Consider the following 22,034-nt stretch of genomic DNA (forward strand, 5'->3'; position numbering starts at 1 on the left):
TTCAGATATACTTCCAGAAGCCGAAATAACTAAAGGCGCTTTCCATCGATAATTACTACCAATGATTTTAAGGTACACTTCCAAGAGTAATACCGACGTTTACTGAATGCCCTTTGCGTTCCTGAGTCTGAGGGTGTTTCTCAAGAGCTGGTTGTGTCTCGCTGCCTGTGTCGTTCCCATTCTGTTCCTGACAGATGGTTCTCAATCCTGTACTGAGTGTTCGCAGGCGACCGCCAGACGCTGAAACTGACAACCGCAAATGTGGCAAGACGGACGCTGACCAAGGATGGACTTCGGCGCCATGTCCTGGCGCCATGGACCTCTGGTAGACTCGACATGACCCATTTCTCTCTCTCTCTCTCTCTTTCTCTCTCTCCCTCTTCCTCTCTCTGTAGAATTTATGACGAACAGACTTCTCAATTAAAATTCTTACCACAGGATCAGTGTATGCTTAGTGCCATATTTCTCCTTGCTCTATAATACGAACAACCATGTCTCACCATAACACGAATAAATTTTGTTGATAGTACTCTCGTATTTCCGGGCTATAATGGCTAAATTCTCTTTAATTAGTCACTGCACGGTTTTTAAGCACGCTGATTCTCACGTTTAATGCCAGCAGCATGTTCGTACATTCTCGTGAGTAACGCAAATGCACTACCAGTTTCCTACCTCCCTGCTCGCCGCTGTCCCTCTGTGAACTTGAGTGCGGAGCTCTTCTCGGTGCTTTCACTCCGGACGCCGCGTGTAAAACATTCGTCCGGCTGTGCTGGGGACTTTCACGGGAGCCAGCCAGGAGCCGTGCACGCTTGGGGAAGCGTGATGCCTGGAGAAAGCCTCCGCTATTATTCCTCTGACACTGCCATGTCTGTTTTTCCGGTGTCACCTGGTCCTCACAAAAGTCCTTCCACTGGCTGTGCCTGTCACAGCCTCGGCTGGCATGTTCTCCTTCTCTCTGGTTTTTGATTCACCGTATTTTAAATTTGAAAAAAGCGAAATATGCGTTGCTGTACGGTCAGTTTTGTGTGTACAATTTTCCTCTGCCGTGAAAGATAAGTCGTGGTATAACACAGCTGCATAACATACGAGATGGCGTACTTTCCTAACAAGAATCCAACTCGACAGTACAGGTTTGAGTATTAAATTTTACTCTTTGATATCACAGAAAACTTTCTCCTTCGTTACAGCTTATTATAACATGCTCTCTGGTTTCAGTCAGTATTATATAGCATAACATTAATCATTTAATTCTGTATTTACATATAATAGAATTTATTGCACAGACGTTGCATCCCATACGAGGTGAAATTTGTCCTATAGCAAACATACCAACTTAATATGTTTCAAAAAGAGCAATGGATTTCTAAGAGACTATGGACTTAGCTCTAAAAGTAAGTGTTGCTTTTGAAATTGTTCCTGTAACACTGGTGCATCGGATGGTAGTTACGATTTGCTCCTTCAAAACTAAATAATATGTTTTCAATAAGTTTTTTGTTAGTTCTCTTTAATGTTGTGCATGTGTTGTAATAAAATTAGCTCATTAAGATATATCCTCATTCACTTGTTGCAATATATAAAATAGCATTGTAATTAAGACAAAAACTTCACTGAAAGATTCGCTGATTAACAAAAATCTAACCATAAAATATACTGTTCTAAGTATTTAGAGGTCAACGCAGTCATACGAGCTCCACTTGCATATAAATAAAGACAGATTTTAGCATCGTACACATTCCATAACCATCTGAAAATAATTAACAATTGAAAGTAACATTTCCCAGAATGTACGAAAATAGTAAATGACCATCTTGTAAAAGATATTTAGAAAGGAACGTGACCGCTTTCAAACTATTCAGCGACTTCTAGCCGTTGATAATTTGCCCACTGTATAAAATGTCTGAGAGACAGAAGAGATGTTTTTACATCTGTATTACATTATTTTCTCTGTAACGACTCCTTCTGTACCATAAAGGGGTTCTTGATTAGAAATAATTACTCAATTAAAAATCTGCAAGTGACCGGCATATAATACACTCCTGGAAATTGAAATAAGAACACCGTGAATTCATTGTCCCAGGAAGGGGAAACTTTATTGACACATTCCTGGGGTCAGATACATCACATGATCACACTGACAGAACCACAGGCACATAGACACAGGCAACAGAGCATGCACAATGTCGGCACTAGTACAGTGTATATCCACCTTTCGCAGCAATGCAGGCTGCTATTCTCCCATGGAGACGATCGTAGAGATGCTGGATGTAGTCCTGTGGAACGGCTTGCCATGCCATTTCCACCTGGCGCCTCAGTTGGACCAGCGTTCGTGCTGGACGTGCAGACCGCGTGAGACGACGCTTCATCCAGTCCCAAACATGCTCAATGGGGGACAGATCCGGAGATCTTGCTGGCCAGGGTAGTTGACTTACACCTTCTAGAGCACGTTGGGTGGCACGGGATACATGCGGACGTGCATTGTCCTGTTGGAACAGCAAGTTCCCTTGCCGGTCTAGGAATGGTAGAATGATGGGTTCGATGACGGTTTGGATGTACCGTGCACTATTCAGTGTCCCCTCGACGATCACCAGTGGTGTACGGCCAGTGTAGGAGATCGCTCCCCACATCATGATGCCGGGTGTTGGCCCTGTGTGCCTCGGTCGTATGCAGTCCTGATTGTGGCGCTCACCTGCACGGCGCCAAACACGCATACGACCATCATTGGCACCAAGGCAGAAGCGACTCTCATCGCTGAAGACGACACGTCTCCATTCGTCCCTCCATTCACGCCTGTCGCGACACCACTGGAGGCGGGCTGCACGATGTTGGGGCGTGAGCGGAAGACGGCCTAACGGTGTGCGGGACCGTAGCCCAGCTTCATGGAGACGGTTGCGAATGGTCCTCGCCGATACCCCAGGAGCAACAGTGTCCCTAATTTGCTGGGAAGTGGCGGTGCGGTCCCCTACGGCACTGCGTAGGATCCTACGGTCTTGGCGTGCATCCGTGCGTCGCTGCGGTCCGGTCCCAGGTCGACGGGCACGTGCACCTTCCGCCGACCACTGGCGACAACATCGATGTACTGTGGAGACCTCACGCCCCACGTGTTGAGCAATTCGGCGGTACGTCCACCCGGCCTCCCGCATGCCCACTATACGCCCTCGCTCAAAGTCCGTCAACTGCACATACGGTTCACGTCCACGCTGTCGCGGCATGCTACCAGTGTTAAAGACTGCGATGGAGCTCCGTATGCCACGACAAACTGGCTGACACTGACGGCGGCGGTGCACAAATGCTGCGCAGCTAGCGCCATTCGACGGCCAACACCGCGCTTCCTGGTGTGTCCGCTGTGCCGTGCGTGTGATCATTGCTTGTACAGCCCTCTCGCAGTGTCCGGAGCAAGTATGGTGGGTCTGACACACCGGTGTCAATGTGTTCTTTTTTCCATTTCCAGGAGTGTATATGATATGCTTCAGCAGCCTCTATCGATGGGTTTTATGCAACCCGCAACGCCTTCAAGATTTTCATATTCTCTCCCTCGCTACATACAAACTATCATTTCACAGTAAAAATGAGCACAACCTTTTTGTAGGAAATTTAATGCAGCTAAATTTTTCATTGGCATATGTTTTTGACAGAGGCTGTAGTTTCCGGATTATGCAATAAAAACGTACCAAAGGGACCTAAAATGCGTTTTTCTTGAATAACTCGAAAACTGTGGCCTCCAGCGGAAACATATCCTAGTCTAGATTTAACTACATTAAATTTCCTACAAGGAGGTCGCTTTAATTTTTTCTTTGGGGCTAATAGTTTGCACGTAGCGAGGGACAGAATATGAAAATCTCGCATGTTGTTTTTGAAGGCGTTGCAGGTTGCATAAAACCCACAGGTACGGGCAGTCGAATCAGCCTCTATACATATATTTTACACTCTTGCCGGTTTAAGACTTGCAGTTGAGTAATGTTTGTGTGGGTTGGTGGTGTAGTGGGTTAGATAACAGACTCCGGCCCCAGAGGTCCTGGTATAATCCAAGAGAAGGGCGGGGACTTTTCCTCGTTTCAATCCCTCTGGGAGAGACGTATGTCCACTCATCCTGCTACCACGTGAGTGCCGAGGATGTTTCCCGGGGGAAAAGGCGGCCGGGGTGATGGCCCCACCACCCTCCCCATCCCAGAGCCGGTGCAAAGAAAGGCTGCAATATACCTGCAGTTACGAGAATTTGATGAACAGAACACTGGAATTCTCTAAGTATAAGCTGATTTAAATATTCTTTGTTACCTGATGATGGTTGGGTGATCGAAACTGGTAGCGTATAAAGGTGTATTTCATCAGGAGCTCTTGGTTATTTTTTAAATACCGGGTGATCAAAAAGTCAGTACAAATTTGAAAACTGAATAAATCACGGAATAATGTAGATAGAGAGGTACAAATTGACACACATGCTTGGAATGACATGGTGTTTTATTAGAACCAAAAAAATACAAAAGTTCAAAAAATGTCCAACAGATGGCGCTTCATCTGATCAGAATAGCAATAATTAGCATAACAAAGTGAGACAAACCAAAGATGATATTCTTCACAGGAAATACTCAATATGTCCACCATCATTCCTCAACAATAGCTGTAGTCGAGGAATAATGTTGTGAACAGCACTGTAAAGCATGTCCGGAGTTATGGTGAGGCATTGGCGTCGGATGTTGTCTTTCGGCATCCCTAGAGATGTCGGTCGTTCACGATACACTTGCGACTTCAGGTAACCCCAAAGCCAATAATCGCACGGACTGAGGTCTGGGGACCTGGGAGGCCAAGCATGGCGAAAGTGGCGGCTGAGCACACGATCATCACCAAACGACGCGCGCAAGAGATCTTTCACGCCTCTAGCAATATGGGGTGGAGCACCATCCTGCATAAACATCGTACGCTCCAGCAGGTGTTTATCAGCCAGGCTGGGGATGATGCGATTCTGTAACATATCGGCGTACCTCTCACCCGTCACGGTAGCAATTTTGCTGTCCAGCGCCATCTGTCGGACATTTTGTGACCTTTGCTTTTTTTGGTTCTAATAAAACCCCATGTCATTCCAAGCATGTGTGTCAATTTTTACCTCTCTATCTACATTATTCCGTGGTTTATTACGTTTTCAAATTTATACTGACTTTTTGATCACCCGGTACATAAGAACTGCGGGGCACCACCTGCACGACTCGCGATACTAGTTGTGTAAATAACGCACATTTTTGTTGGTGACGCAAACAGGAGAGAACAATGAGATGGGGGCTGAGTGTCTGCCTGTGTGCTCCACAGAGACAGGCGTTTGGCGGCCGGTGCGGTCCGCGGCTGGTGTGCTGCCGCAGGCCGTCGCAGCCCGCCTACCGCCCCTCGCAGGCCGGCCAGTGCGGACGCAGGAACGCGCACGGCATCAACGGGCGCATCAAGACACCCGTCTACGTCGACGGCGAGAGCGAGTTCGGTGAGTTCGCCCCAGTCTGACTACCCGTACCTGCCTACAACATACGGCAAACAGAGTTTTACACTGTCTAAATGATAAATAAGAGTGAAATTACAATATATTTAGATTCTTAATAAAAAAGCAATACTTTTTCACTAGTAGAAACTTATTTTTCGTTTTAAAACAACTATTTAAAAGTTGTGCACAGAAACAGAACGAAAAAAAGTGCTGCAGGAGGAATCGAACTCGAGACCTCCGGCGCAAGAGTCCGAGCCCTAACCATCTTTATATATATATATATATATATTCAATGTAAATCCATCTGAGCCACCGAGGACACAGAGGGTAGCGCGACTGCAGGGATTTATCTCTGGCACGCCTTCTGCGAAACCCACATTCTCAACGTATTGTCCCGCACTACATTCGTAGTGCCCCCGCCCATTATACTCATTACTCGCGGCGCGTTGCCGATTCCCGTAAGAGTTCGGGCACTGTTTGTGCATTCGCACAGAAGAAGAAGATGGTCAAGTGGCCGGTGAGCCTTAACTATATGTATACTAAGATGGTATCTGTTCTTTCGGACATGTCCGAATTAACAGATACCATCTTAGTATATATAAATAAGAGTGACACGAAATAAATTTTACATAATACTATCTGAGTACCCGGCGTTGCCCGAGTATGTGGGACCGATAACCTCGCAGTTTCGTCCCTTCCCCCCTCTTTTAGACCGACCAACCGGGTATGTATTTATTCCAGTCTTCTATAAGCTAGTCTCCTCCTCTTCCCTTTCTCTGTCCATTTACTCCTGCCCTACTCTCTGTCCATGTCCTCCTCTCCCTCCCTGTGTTCATTTCCGCTGTGCCTCTGTCCATCTGCTCCTGCCCTTCAAATATCTATCTCCTCCTTCCCTCTCTCTATACATCGCCTCCTCCCCCCTTCTCTCGCCACGTTAGGACACGAATCTCAAAAGGACGCTGATTTTTCTTCCTCCCACAGTGTCTCTTTCCATATCGTAACTACCGTCTGTACCAAATTTATTTGAAATCGTTCCAGGGATTTGAAATGAGCTTTAGCCGTGGCTTTGTCCACATCTCTAACGTATTACACAAATATTTAAAATATTTCACACGTATTTGTACAAATATTTCATCTGTATCTCTAGCAAAGTTCGTCCTTCAGTTTCAGTTTTACGGAGCTCAATGTTTATGATGTCGTAGCTCCTCTCCTATTTGTCATACAGTGACATAATATTGCAGGTACGTCCAGTGGTATATGTCTCAACTGTCTACGAAATGTAAAGAAGGAATAAAGTAAAGCGTCGTGCCTGATGCGGTATATTTTCAAGCATCGCAGTGTTCATGGCGTCATTTCTCCTCAACTATCCCTCGTACAATGATATGTTTTTCTAGGTACATTCAGCAGCATATTTAGATACCGTCTGCGAAATGTGGTTTGAATAGAGCTAGTAGCAAAGAAGTAATAAATTTAAAGGTGTGCATGATGTCGCTGTTTTTCACGAATATTGAAGTTTCTGAAATATCTCCTGCATTATGTATCGTAGAGTGTTATAATTTTGTTTGAACTTCAGCGGTATATGTGCGTATGTCTGCAAGATGCGTCACGAATGAAACTAGTAATAAAGAGGTAATAAATTGAAACTTCATACTTCATGCAGCACTTTTTACTCCATGAACAGCGGAAATGTGGAGAGAGATAAATTTTTTAACCTTTCGTCATTTTGTGGGTGGTTGTCAGTGAGAAAATGTTTCGTGAATGTTTGAAATTATGTCCAAAGTCTGTTGCGACTCATTAAGTGCTCTCAGTCTCATATACTGGATGAATAAAGAAAGAGTATTCGCATGTCGTGGGATTCATTGCTTTTCCGCCCCACCCATTTTATAGGTAGGTGGTTCTTACCCACACAGCGAGTCTTTCCAGACGGTAAGTGATCTGTGTACCGAGTCTGATTGAAATCGGTTCAGTGGTGTAGGAAGAGATGTGGAACATGCATATATACGTATATACGTACAATCATTTCTTATAATATGTACGGATTTTTTCCAGTAACTAAAATTCTCCTCCATTACAGGCGAGTACCCATGGCAGGTGGCCATCTTGAAGAAGGATTCCCAGGAGAGCGTCTACGTGTGTGGTGGCACCGTCATCGATGAGCTGCACATCCTCACTGCCGCTCACTGTGTCAAGTCGTAAGTAGATCAACGCCTTTACGTCAGTACAAGAATTTACCTAGCTGAGTGTCTAGAGAGACTGCTACTCGTTTCCTATGCTGCAGAAAGTCAATTAGACCAATGCCCCTTTTTTTGGCATCGTGTAAAGATTGTACGTAACGATGAATCCGCTGAAAAATATCTGTTCGGCTACTGAAAGTAACACCACAGTCTCAACAGTGTCGTACCAGCAGTCTGATGTTCTTCCTTCCAGATAAGTCTCACGACGGGGAGTCTACAGAGGAAATGGAGATTAACGTGAGATCCACAACTGACGTGCTCTGGAGTGTTCTTCTGCAGCCGTAACCCGTACTTAAAACGCTACAGTTTTTATCTGTACCAATATTTTAGTAGTCGGTGTAACTAAAATGTTCCGTTTCCTGTTTCGCCCCCTTTTACTAATATCCAATTTTCACTTTCTTATCACCAACTAATTTACATGACACATAATAATATCTCCCCGACTTAGGTCTGTAACTTGGCTCCACTATCCTTCTTCCAATGAACCACGTTTTGAATCTTCTTCCCTTTTATTTCTCAGAATGCGTCTTTTATGTTAAGACGGGCTCATTTCCATTTCGTTCTCTTTTTTTTAAAAAAAGTCTGTGGTTGGCTCGTCGTCATTAGTATCAACGAGGACAATTATATTTTATGTTTTCTTTACTCGCTTGCTTAGTTACGTGTTTCGACTAATTTAATTTCGTTCTCACGGTCTTGCAATCCTGATTTAGAGTTACCATGACTTCCCCAAATCGTTCATGGAAATGCCAAGTGCCGCGCGGGATTAGCCGAGCAGTCTAAGGCGCTGGAGTTATGGACTGTGAGGCTGGTCCCGGCGGAGGTTCAAGTCCTCCCTCGGGCATGGGTGTGTGTGTTTGTCCTTAGGATAATTTAGGTTAACTAGCGTATAAGCTTAGGGACTAATGACATTGGCAGTTAAGTCCCATAAGATTTTTAAAAATGCCCAAGTGGATCCTTTAAAACACACTTTATAAATAAAATACTGTTTTATTAGTGTGTTTTAATCAATGTTTAAAAGAAATACAAAAATTTTCGTTTTGTGTTATTTTTGCCCGAGTACAGGGTAAACCTCGCTTTAGGGAGCGAGGGAAGGGGAGGGGGGGGGGAGACAATGGAAGGTTTTGAAATGTGGTGCTACAAGAGAAGGCTGAATATTAGATGGGTAGATCGAATAACTAATGGGAAGATACTGAATAGAATTGGAGATCGTAGTTATTCAGAGGCGAACAGGCTTGCACACAGTAGATCAACGTTGAGAGTTGAGTGAAGCCAGTTTTCGGACTGAAGACTAAAGCAACACCTAGCGGCTTCGTGTGCATCTGCATACGTCTACTGCGAGCGAGTATAAAGTATGTGGTCGCCATCAGGAAGCACGTTTGCGCAGAGACTGACATCTACATCTACATCCATCCTCCGCCATCCACCATACGGTGCGTGGCGGAGGGTATCTCGTACCACAACTAGCATCTTCTCTCCCTGTTCCACTCCCAAACAGAACGAGGGAAAAATGACTGCCTATATGTCTCTGTACGAGCCCTAATCTCTCTCATCTTATCTTTGTGGTCTTTCCGCGAAATGTAGGTTGGGGGTACTAAAATTGTACTGCAGTCAGTCTCAAATGCTGGTTCTCTAAATTTCCTCAGTTGCGATTCACTAAAAGAGCGCCACCTTTCTTCTAGAGACTCCCACCCGAGTTCCTGAAGCATTTCCGTAACACTCGCGTGATGATCAAACCTACCAGTAACAAATCTGGCAGCCCGCCTCTGAATTGCTTCTATGTTCTCCCTCAATCCGATCTGATAGGGATCCCAAACGCTCGAGCAGTACTCAAGAATAGGTCGTATTAGTGTTTTATAAGCGGTCTTCTTTACAGATGAACCACATCTTCCCAAAATTCTACCAATGAACCGAAGACGACTATCCGTTTTCCCCGCAACTTCCATTACATGCTTGTCCCACTTCATATCGCTCTGCAATGTTACGCCCAAATATTTAATCGACTTGACTGTGTCAAGCGCTACACTACTAATGGAGTATTCAAACATTATGGGATTCTTTTTCCCATTCATCTGCATTAATTTACATGTATCTACACTCCTGGAAATTGAAATAAGAACACCGTGAATTCATTGTCCCAGGAAGGGGAAACTTTATTGACACATTCCTGGGGTCAGATACATCACATGATCACACTGACAGAACCACAGGCACATAGACACAGGCAACAGAGCATGCACAATGTCGGCACTAGTACAGTGTATATCCACCTTTCGCAGCAATGCAGGCTGCTATTCTCCCATGGAGACGATCGTAGAGATGCTGGATGTAGTCCTGTGGAACGGCTTGCCATGCCATTTCCACCTGGCGCCTCAGTTGGACCAGCGTTCGTGCTGGACGTGCAGACCGCGTGAGACGACGCTTCATCCAGTCCCAAATATGTTCAATGGGGGACAGATCCGGAGATCTTGCTGGCCAGGGTAGTTGACTTACACCTTCTAGAGCACGTTGGGTGGCACGGGATACATGCGGACGTGCATTGTCCTGTTGGAACAGCAAGTTCCCTTGCCGGTCTAGGAATGGTAGAACGATGGGTTCGATGACGGTTTGGATGTACCGTGCACTATTCAGTGTCCCCTCGACGATCACCAGTGGTGTACGGCCAGTGTAGGAGATCGCTCCCCACACCATGATGCCGGGTGTTGGCCCTGTGTGCCTCGGTCGTATGCAGTCCTGATTGTGGCGCTCACCTGCACGGCGCCAAACACGCATACGACCATCGTTGGCACCAAGGCAGAAGCGACTCTCATCGCTGAAGACGACACGTCTCCATTCGTCCCTCCATTCACGCCTGTCGCGGCACCACTGGAGGCGGGCTGCACGATGTTGGGGCGTGAGCGGAAGACGGCCTAACGGTGTGCGGGACCGTAGCCCAGCTTCATGGAGACGGCTGCGAATGGTCCTCGCCGATACCCCAGGAGCAACAGTGTCCCTAATTTGCTGGGAAGTGGCGGTGCGGTCCCCTACGGCACTGCGTAGGATCCTACGGTCTTGGCGTGCATCCGTGCGTCGCTGCGGTCCGGTCCCAGGTCGACGGGCACGTGCACCTTCCGCCGACCACTGGCGACAACATCGATGTACTGTGGAGACCTCACGCCCCACGTGTTGAGCAATTCGGCGGTACGTCCACCCGGCCTCCCGCATGCCCACTATACGCCCTCGCTCAAAGTCCGTCAACTGCACATACGGTTCACGTCCACGCTGTCGCGGCATGCTACCAGTGTTAAAGACTGCGATGGAGCTCCGAATGCCATGGCAAACTGGCTGACACTGACGGCGGCGCTGCACAAATGCTGCGCAGCTAGCGCCATTCGACGGCCAACACCGCGGGTCCTGGTGTGTCCGCTGTGCCGTGCGTGTGATCATTGCTTGTACAGCCCTCTCGCAGTGTCCGGAGCAAGTATGGTGGGTCTGACACACCGGTGTCAATGTGTTCTTTTTTCCATTTCCAGGAGTGTATATTTAGAGTTAGCTGCCAATCTTTACACCATTCACAAATCCTGCCCAAGTCATCTTGTATCCTCCTACAGTCACTCATCGACGACACCTTCCCGTACACCACAACATCATCAGCAAACAGCCGCACATTGCTATCCACTGTATCCAAAAAATCATTTATGTAGATAGAAAACAACAGAGGACCTACCACACTTCCCTGGGGCACTCCAGATGGTACCCTCACCTCCGATGAACACTCACCATCGAAGACAACGTACTGGGTTCTATTACTTAAGAAGTGAGGTGTGCTCTCCTGCAGGTACTCGCCGTACGACCTGCGCGTGCGCGCGGGCGAGTGGGACGTGAACCACGACGTGGAGTTCTACCCGCACGTGGAGCGCGACGTGGCGCAGGTGCAGGTGCACCCCGAGTTCTACGCGGGCACGCTCTACAACGACCTGGCCGTGCTGCGCCTCGCCTCGCCGCTCGACTTCGCGCGGGCGCCGCACATCTCGCCGGCCTGCCTGCCGCCGCCGGGCGCCGACTTCTCGGGCCAGCGCTGCTGGGCCACCGGCTGGGGCAAGGACGCCTTCGGCGACTACGGAAAATACCAGAACATACTCAAGGTGCGTGCCCAACTGGCCGGTTTCAAGCAGTCGGCGTTTGACGGCTTGCGGAGTTGCACTGCTCCGCCGGCCGGAGTGGCCGAGCGGTTCTAGGCGCTTCAGTCTGGAACCGCGCGACCGCTTCGGTCGCAGGTTCGAATCCTGCCTCGGGCATGGGTGTGTGTTCTGTCCTTAGATTAGTTAGGTTTAAGTACTTCTAAAGGGGACTGATGGCCTCAGTAGTTAAGTCCCATAGTGCACAGAACCATTTTGCACTGCTCCGTACACCAGTACACCAATGGGAGACTGCCGTTCTTGACACCCCTGCTGGGCAGAGCATAGCTAGCGCCTGCCATTATTCTAGTTGAAAACTTTTCCAGAAGCAAAAACTTCGCCTGTTCGAGAAAAAAGCTTTATTCAGGCACTTATGAAAATTAACAATAGTTGACATGATTAGAGACATTACCGATATCTACACCGCAAATTAATTTCATAGATATTATATCATTTTTCTAGCACATAACGACTTTTAACAGAACACAAAAAAGTGCCGTTTCCCGAAACTTGTAGGCAGAAAGCGCAACTCTCAATGGTTCCACGCACCCTACTTGCAGTACCGCTTCTCTACAGACATTTTGTAAACTGGTTCTTTACCTAACGGTCACGGTAGAAACTCTTCAATATGGCGATTTACGTAGAGTAACGAAGCTGTGGAAGTCACAAGCTGGAGCAAAGAAACCACTGTAGCACAAGTTGTTGGAGACGGAGCCAGCAAGTAGAATGCCGATGTAGATCGCTAAAACAGCCAAAACCCAGAAACAAGGCAAGGTCGCGCACCATAGTCAGTAGTACCAAGAGAGAATTCCGAGAGTTAGTAGTCCAAGACAGTAATGAAGCCTCGATATACTGGTATTGTTATGGCGCCTGATCAGTAGCTTCATAGACAGATAGCAAGTCTCGGCTTTAAAGCCTCACGGCAGGAGTCACGCCTTCTTGGTGTCGGCATGCGCTGCGTACCCGCGCGATGGCGCCTTGTGTGGGCGTAATCTGAAGGCGCTGTCTCGCTTACAATTAAAGTTTCTGCTTCATAGTGTATATTGGCGTTGTAAGATGTTTTAGTGGGAAAAGTGGACAGAGATTCGTGAGGCACAAAACCTAGTCGGGGTCTGCTTTCAACAATGCATTTTTAATAAAGTGCTCGTCAGCACCTTACACAATGTCAGTAACATTACTAATGTATAAAAATAATTCTCATAATGATTCTCAGCATATATCATGCTCCTAGACTGTGACACGTTTCAGAACGAAGGCTCTTCGCGGCAACAATAATCCAAACGGTGCTCTACCGCAAATAGTTTAATTTCTTATTTCATCATCTCGGATCCATCGCACTTCATTGTCTTTTCATCATTCCTCGCGGTTAATTCGAAATACTTTAATATTGTCAGTGCCATCAAGTCCATCACAGGAAGTATTTGTGTTTTTGTCATCATGCCAGTTGTCTCACCGAGAGAGGATGTGCAGTAGTTAGCACACTGCACTCACATTCGGGAGGACGGCGGTTCAAACTCGCGTCCGGCCATCCTAATTTTTTCACGTGATTTTCCTAAATCACTTCAGGCAAATGCCTGGATGATTCCCCATCCTTTCTTAATCCGATGGAACCCATGACCTCCCTGTTTGCTCTCCTCCCCCAACCAACCAGCTGTGTCACGGTGTTTGCACTGTTGATAACTGATTACATCGCGACTGGGACCAGTTTTGACGGTTTCTTCTTGGGCGCCATCAAATGTACAATGAATCGCGACGTACTCCCTCCGTCTCGGTAGTTTCGTTCACCGCACTTTTACCTGGAGACACTGTCTAGCAAGCACACACAACTGAGAGAGTGAGCAAACCTCAAAATGCATTCTGCCGCTGCATCCTAAATAACGTAGCAAAACTATATGAAGGTCTGGACACTGATAAAAATTTTCTTGTCTGGCCGTCGGTACTAATTTCACCAGTCTCCCATATTTTCATCACTTACAATTTCAAACGAAGCTATATGGTACGTTTTCAAGTCTCACACATCTGCGATATATAGATGCAGACTGAAGCGACGAATGAATATTTGTACCAAGGCCAAGATTCCTATCTGGATCTCCTGCTCACAAGACAGATGCTCTAACCATTATGCCACCATAGCACGATGGTTTTGCACAACTGCACGATTCAATAAACTTCCTGGCAGATTAAAACTGTGTGCCCGACCGAGACTCGAACTCGGGACCTTTGCCTTTCGCGGGCAAGTGCTCTACCATCTGAGCTACCGAAGCACGACTCAGACCCGGTCCTCACAGCTTTACTTCTGCCAGTATCTCGTCTCCTACCTTCCAAACTTTACAGAAGCTCTCCTGCGAACCTTGCAGAACTAGCACTCCTGAAAGAAAGGATACGATTCAGTCTGAATATGTACATCATAAATGCCTGAGACTTGAAGAGATCTCTAGGACCATAGAGCTTCATTTGATTAAATCACCTATGCCTGAGTTTCAGACAGGATCCCCAGTTTCGTTCGATCCAGAGGTGCTATTCGAATACAGTTGGAGAGCCTCTGCAATACTGTTAGAGATGCGGAGGAATACCAAAGTGGGCTGAGACATGAATGGCAATTTGGATTGAAGAGGGAAGCGTGCTAGGGTAGACTCTGCAGTTATGCAAAGTCACTGAGCGAGAGTGACACAGTGGTTACAGCATCTGTCTAGTGAGCAGCAGACCCAGGTTCAAATCTCAGCCTCAGTACAAATTTTCATTCGTCGCTTCAGTCTTACGATTTCATTTTACCCAGTTTATATTAAAAAAATTTGTTGATTCGCACGTTTCCACATTTAAATCAACTTTTGTTCTCCTCTTCTCCATAAAGCATAATAAAGCTGAACTGCATACATTCCTTTTGTTACAGGGTGTGTCGTCACAATGTTGTCTACATTATTTTACTGCCCTAGGACTATAATTATTCCGAACAGCAACTGTTGTGAAATTCTTGGCTCTGTCCGTAACGCCGCAGTGTTGACGGTTTGCAGGAGGTGGAGGTGCCCATCCTGCCGTTCCACCAGTGCCAGTCGCTGCTCCAGCAGACCAGGCTCGGCTTCGACTTCCGCCTTCATAACGGATTCCTCTGTGCCGGAGGAGAAGAGGGCAAAGACGCCTGCAAGGTACGTACCAGATACATGACATCAGGAGGAAATTTCAAATTTTTACCGTAAATATTTGTTAGTGATACGAATTAAATTTAGGGTACGGACGTCTCACTATCAACAAATCACGAAAAACTGAGAAAGATGTGCTAATAAGGCTGTCATCTGATGCTATAGAAATTAAATTAGTCCGAGGGAAACAAGAATCGTAACTTACTCTGGAAATATAGTTACAACACACGCGAAAGTCTAAGTGTACATGAGGAAGGACCAAAAATATGTCAAACGGTCTAATTTCACCTGATATCCTCATTTTAGGATGGGACTGACCTAGCATGAATGCTTCTTCTACATGGTTTATCAAACTCACCTCAGCGAAGGTTGGTTGTTTTCACTTTCTGTTTCACTTACAGTGTGGACAAACAAAATGCGTGGTGCGAAATATCCTTCTGGGTCCATGTGACAGGGGCACTCTTTACCCTCCAGTAGGCAAGCTGAATTTAAAGTCACTCCAGTGACTGCCTTAGGCAAAAGCCATTGCGACGTTGCAGAAAGACTGAAAAATGTGTTAATAGTAGAATTCGCTGTCAAATTTATTCAACTCACTGCATATAATTCTCTAGCCTCTGGACGCTACTCTAGTTTCTCTTTCGAAGTGCATTCCTATTTCAGTCATGAATACTTAAAAATTTATTATTTCAGTCAAAAAAGAAGCCATGCGTACGAAGTACATATAGAAAACGGGTACATATATTTGTATAAATTTTGCTTCTAAAATCATTTAAAAAGTCATCTAAGAGTATGAGAGTATAAAAAACTTCCTTCCTCCAGGAGAAACTCAAAACTGGAAGGGTTAAGGTGCAAAATTAGGATGGATCAAAATGAGAATGATCACAGGCGCAGGGGGCTAATACCAAATCCAGATCTATTTTATGACACTGCTGATTCACAGCTCTTAAATATTTTTAAAAAATAATTATTTGGCACTGTAGCTGCATGTCACTTTATGGAAACTAACAGTTTCGGTCAAACAACAGGCCACCCTCACGAATAATAAAAAACAATAGTAAGATCTCTGACCAATTGAAAATGTCTGGTCAATGGTGGCCGAGCAACTGGCTCGTCACAATACGCCAGTCACTGCTCTTGATGAAATGTGGTATCGTGTTGAAGCTGCATGGGCAGCTGTACCTGCACACGCCATCCAAGTTCTGTTTGAGTCAATGCCCAGGCGTATCAAGGCCGTTATTACGGGCAGAGGTGGTTGTTCTGGGTGCTGATTTCTCAGGATCTATGCACCCAAATTTCGTGAAAATGTGATCACATGTCAGTCCTAGTATAATATATTTGTCCAATGAATACCCGTTTATCATCTGCATTTCTTCTTGGTGTAGCAATTTTAATGGCCAGTAGTGTAGCTTTTGCGCTAAAACATAATATTTCAAAAATTTCCAAGATTTTTCTGGCGTAATGAAAAGAGACATCACAGTTCGTTACCGTTAAGTGAGAAACAATGTCCAGAAGTGAGGCGTGTCAGTACTGTTTCGTGTGGCGCTGTGCGGGTGAACACGTGTGTGACGACGTGTTGCAGGGCGACGGCGGCGGCCCGCTGGTGTGCGAGCGCGGCGGCGTCTGGCACGTGGCCGGCGTCGTCAGCTGGGGCGTCGGCTGCGGCCAGCGGGGAGTCCCCGGCGTGTACGTGAACGTGGCGCGCTACAACGACTGGATACGGCGCGCCACCGGGAAGTACTGAGGCCGCTGCCCGCCCACCCACTCACACACCGTGTAATCGTCTGCTCACACATCGTTAATTTATTTGTTGCTTCAACACCAACTATCGTTTCTGGATTCAAGGCCGTGCCATTGGCGAGAAATAGACAGTCTCAATGCCCCGGTCTGGAATTCGGGAGCACCAAGTACTGCATGTTACATGCACTCTCTATTGTTTGTCAGTAATGTTAAGGACTAGTATGTACTCAATGTTTAAAGTAAATGTTAGCCTCTAAGTCAATTTTTATTTGTAACTTAATAAAACATTTTACAAAAAGTTACATGTTTCTTATTTCAGTAACAACCTGACATTGTTTGACATTGTGTTTTAGGTAATGAACGTTGAGGTCATCAGCGCCAATATACCACTTATAACTGACTGCTGTTGTAATAATTAAAATCTGTAATTAGTGAGCAGTCAAATAGGGTATTAAAACGCATCTGCTTGTGTCAAAACAGGCGTGCGTGCGCTCTATCTCTCTCTCTCTCTGTCTCACATACACACACACACACACACACACACACACAAATATTTTGAGAATATCAACAAAATAATTAGAAATACAGAATCTTCTAATTAAGATTAAATTTGGAAGCTTAATGTGAAGTTGCATGTGTCGTGCTAAATACGCAAAAGATAGGATGAAGCAATCACCTTGTGATATATTACACTATCATTTCCGTCCATACGCAAAAGTCCGAAGTACGTTCTAATTTGCCCCGTAACTACCGCGTTTTGCTGACATATTCAAACAAAACGGTTCAAATGGCTCTGAGCACTATGGGACTTAACTTCTGAGGTCATCATTCCCGCCGGCCGAAGTGGCCGTGCGGTTAAAGGCGCTGCAGTCTGGAACCGCAAGACCGCTACGGTCGCGGGTTCGAATCCTGCCTAGGGCATGGATGTTTGTGATGTCCTCAGGTTAGTTAGGTTTAACTAGTTCTAAGTTCTAGGGGACTAATGACCTCAGCAGTTGAGTCCCATAGTGCTCAGGCCATTTTTTTTTCATCATTCCCCTAGAACTTAGAACTACTTAAACCTAACTAACCTAAGGACATCACACACATCCATGCCCGAGGCAGGATTCGAACCTGCTACCGTAGCGGTCGCGCGGCTCCAGACTGTAGCGTCTAGAACGGCTCGGCCACTCCGGCCGGCCTGACATATTCACCTTAAAACCAAGTCCCCTCTCTTGTGTCATCATAAAAAAATACATTTGGGAAAATATTTTTCACTATAGGCACTACATCACAAGCATCGCACACAGGAAACCACGCATTAGTTGGATGGGACCAGTACATTGACTGTGTGAACAACTTCTACACAGTTACATACGCGCAACTTCTTTTCAGCCTCAGAGAATACTCACATCCAACCACATTGTATCATATTGATATTACTGGCCCCTCAATGTCATAACAGCTCGCTAAATGAAATGAAATGATCGTATGGCATTGCCGGCCGGGAGGCCCCACACAGGGAAGCTCGGCCGCCGGGTGAGAGTCTTGTTACACTCGACGCCACATTGAGCGACTCGCGGGCCGGTGATGAAGATGAAACGATGATGAGGACAACACAACACCCAGTCCAAGGAGCGGGGGAAATCTCCAACCCGACCGGGAATCGAACCCGGGCCAACTGCACGGTACGCGAGCACGTAAGCACTGAGTTAAGCAGGCGAACGAGAAGAATAAATAGAAACCTCCTGCCGCGTTAACTTTTCAGTACTTTTCCTATAAAGTGTGCCTCATTAGTAGGTAAGCATACTTCCTATATCATGATTACACGGCAACTGGGAACAACAAACTTCGACATCTTACCTAATGTGACAACAGGTTGAACGCAAACTGATGTTTGGCCTTCTGTTCACGATGCGTGCATGCATTGTCTGGTCAAAAGTACCCGGACATCCCTACGTAATGTGCAGTTGGCTACTAGATGACATGAGAGCCACCCTTGCCATTATAAAAGGGAAAGTACTGTGCTGTCAACAGAGAAGCAGTAACAGCAAAATTGGTGGTTCTGGAGAGCTCTGTGGCTTCGAAGGTGGTCTGGTCAATGGTGATGAACTGAGTGTCAGACCCATCAGGAACATATCAACCCTTCTAAAGTTGCCCAAGTTGACTGTTGGTGATGTGACTGTGAAGTGTAAACGTGAAAGGACAACCGCAGCTAAAGCAAGACCAGGTAGACATCATCTCCTGACGGACAGGGAATGCCCAGCAATTCGGAGGGTGGTTGTAAAAAATTTAAAAAAATCGATGAAAACTGCGGAACGAATCGCTTGTGAGTTCCACAGTGCTACCAGTAGCCCAGATAGCATAATGGCTTTGCATAGAGAGTTAAAAGAAATGGCGTATAATGTTCGAAAAGCTACTCATACAAGCAGTCAAAGCTAAATGACACATTAGCTGGTGCAAAGAGCAACGCCATTGGGGAGTGGATGACTGGACAGGAGTGGCAAACCGATGGAAGGATGTGGGTTTGGTGAATGCCTAGAGAATATTGCCATCCATCATGCGCAGTGCCAATAGCCAACTACGGAGGAAGTGGTGTTACAGTATTGGGGTGTTTTTCGTGGTTAGACTATAATCCCCTTACTGGCATAACCAGATGTTACATATGGAGGGATACGAAGACAATTACAGCATCATGTGCTGAGTACAGCAGAGGAACAGCTCGGAGACGATAATTTTTTAGTATCAGTATGATAATGCCATAAAGCAGCGTTTGTCAGGCGATGGCTTGTGGGCAATAACATTCATGTAACGGACTATACTGATCAGAGCCCGATCTGGACCCAACAGGAAACCTTTGCGATGAGTTAGAAGGTCGACTTCCTCCAGGCTCTAGCGTCCGTCATCACTACCCTCTCTTGATTCGGCTTTTGAGGAAGAATGGACCGTCATTCCTCCTTAGACATGCAGACACCTCTTTGAAAATGCCCCCAGCAGAGTTTAAACAGTCAAAAAGACATAGAGTGGACACACCCGAATTAACGTCCACTAATAGGTGTCTGGATACTTTTCATCAGAGAATGTGTGTACAAGGCAATAGATCTGCAACACCAAGCAATGGGCAAGAACAATTTGTCATTTCATTTAAGGCTGATCATCCTACTTGTAAAATTTGGACTATATAGCAAGCTTTTTATTTATTTATTAATTTATACAACACATAGAAGTACTCTAAATTAGTTGGAAATAAATGATGGCTTCGTAACTTAGCACTGAATAGATTATTACATCGGTAATCCTATCTTTGTTTAATAGAAAAGATTGTTAATTATAATCTGGAAAGCAAAAATGGTAGTAATCAAAGGAATTACTTCATACGTTTTTTCAAAAATTTGGAACGTACAAAAGATGTAGAAGATAAGTCTGTCACGATAGGTTCCCAGAACGTGTGACTAATGAGGAGAAACACGGTTGTTAACGAAGTCTCTTGACAGAAAGTATGACTTCACGAGATTCGTACACATAAAGAGTTATCCAATATTCTAAGGCGAAGCCTTAATCTCAACAACAGTTATCAGTAGACAAGGACATATCATCCATGCTGAAGTTTCGAAGACACTGTAACACCCCACCCGTCACTTAGCTGGTTTTGGCGTGTGTTCACCCCAACTAATTGACTAACAGATCAACAGAGAGTGCAAACTGCCGCAATATCGGATAACGCAAAAAAGTAATATGGCCCTGTGACTCCTGATTGAACTGTGATGGCAGTGTTGACATTAATTTATTCAGAATTGATCACTTTTAATTAAAAAAGGGTGCACATTGATGTTTTATTCAGCTATTGAACACCAGATGCAAATGTGGAACATAAAATTAATTAAGAAAGTGACTTGGGATTTCAACTACTTGATTAAAAACAGATGCAGTCGATTAGCACAAATTTATTTTAACTCAAGACCTTCAATCATGACATTACAAGACTCTCCTATCAGGCAGTGGTAATAAATTGCGTTTGCGTGGAGTAAAGCGCGATACTCAAAAGTAATTCCTGTCGACTGACCCAGGCATAATGCGAAGTGCGAGAAGAATTCTACAATACACGGCCCATGAAACCCTCGTGGAAACTTTGCCGACGTGATCCAACAAATTAATCATTGGCCAGAGCGGGCGCAATATCACCGAATACGGCATGGCGGAGCGGTGTCGTGTGGACGTCGGCCGACTTCGTGCTGCTGTAAGGCTGCGCTCGTCTATTCACTACTAGCTATCATGCTCAGTACATAGCTGAACCAAAACTTCCTATCTCCAAGCTCAATCGTTCCCTTTGCTAAGCCCTAAACTGCAGAGAGGCAGCTGAGGCAAGTTGAGTAAAGGACGCCACGTCCGCACTCTAGGCAAGCTGGGAACGGAAGACCGCTACAGAGACTTCTCACAGTCCGCTCTTCGCCTCGGTTTCCCCTCCAGCAAAATCACTTACGCCAATTGCAGCGCAAGTCGTGTTAATTATGCGTCGCTTCCCAGCGCCGATCAATACCTGCTCTGGGAAGTGAACAAATTCCCATAAAATTTCCCTTCCTCTCAACTTCTGCTATTTCGCTCCTCCCAGGCCACCCATCAAGGTTAGCGTCTGCACAAACACCAATTTTTCCGGAATTCTGACTCCCAGGAGAGTACTTCAAATTACTTGGTCCTACGTCCCCATCGGAGGCCGGCGTATTTCATGTTGTCGCTCTTCACCTGATTTACTTCAGGCTCTGTGGACTGTTAACTCACGGTGAAGTTGCTATAGTCACGAACATGCATATTTTGACCTCTGTTGACCGCTCCACCGTAGCTTTGCGCAGCTTTCTCGCATGTTTCACAGAAAACGAGACGACGGACATTTATCGACAGGCGTACAAGTTCTCCATCTGTTTCCCGGTACACCAGCATGGAGTCAGGGTCAACCACCCACTCACTGTCACTCATGTCGTGTGAATTACTTTAAAACCATCACCCGACATTAATTATTCCACTACATCCATACTATACCGTCTACAAGATGCATTGTGCCTTGTCAGTCATGTTGTTCAGCCCTACTGTTCGCTCAACGTGAGTTAGGTGATCTTTAATGACTTCATGTAAGGGGCATAGTTCTTGCCATCTTACAACACATATAGGAACACCTAAAAGCTAAGGAAATGTGTACATCATCCATTGTCTCTGGGACTCGTAGACTTTTTCTTTTTTTGAGTAAGTAGGCCTACGTTAAAGTGTTTCATCTACATAAATGGTCCTTTTTATGTAAGTAATATCAATTGATACCTGCAGATAGAGCGATCTTTTGATT

The 22,034-nt window shown here is 45.8% G+C and overlaps 1 protein-coding gene across 1 annotated transcript in view; it reads left to right on the forward strand.

The window, feature by feature from the left end:
- Positions 1-16,917, forward strand: part of LOC126252389 (uncharacterized) — a 38,087-nt gene extending 21,170 nt beyond the window's left edge. Inside the window, exons 9-13 of the mRNA XM_049953279.1 lie at positions 5,301-5,464; positions 7,536-7,653; positions 11,510-11,816; positions 14,861-14,992; positions 16,566-16,917. Coding sequence (XP_049809236.1) covers positions 5,301-5,464; positions 7,536-7,653; positions 11,510-11,816; positions 14,861-14,992; positions 16,566-16,727 — 883 coding nt within the window. The 3' untranslated portion in view covers positions 16,728-16,917. The remainder of the gene's footprint in view (positions 1-5,300; positions 5,465-7,535; positions 7,654-11,509; positions 11,817-14,860; positions 14,993-16,565) is intronic.
- The last annotated feature ends 5,117 nt before the right edge of the window (positions 16,918-22,034 follow it).

Source organism: Schistocerca nitens, chromosome 4, assembly GCF_023898315.1.
Source record: "Schistocerca nitens isolate TAMUIC-IGC-003100 chromosome 4, iqSchNite1.1, whole genome shotgun sequence".
Taxonomy (NCBI): Eukaryota; Metazoa; Arthropoda; class Insecta; order Orthoptera; family Acrididae; genus Schistocerca; species Schistocerca nitens.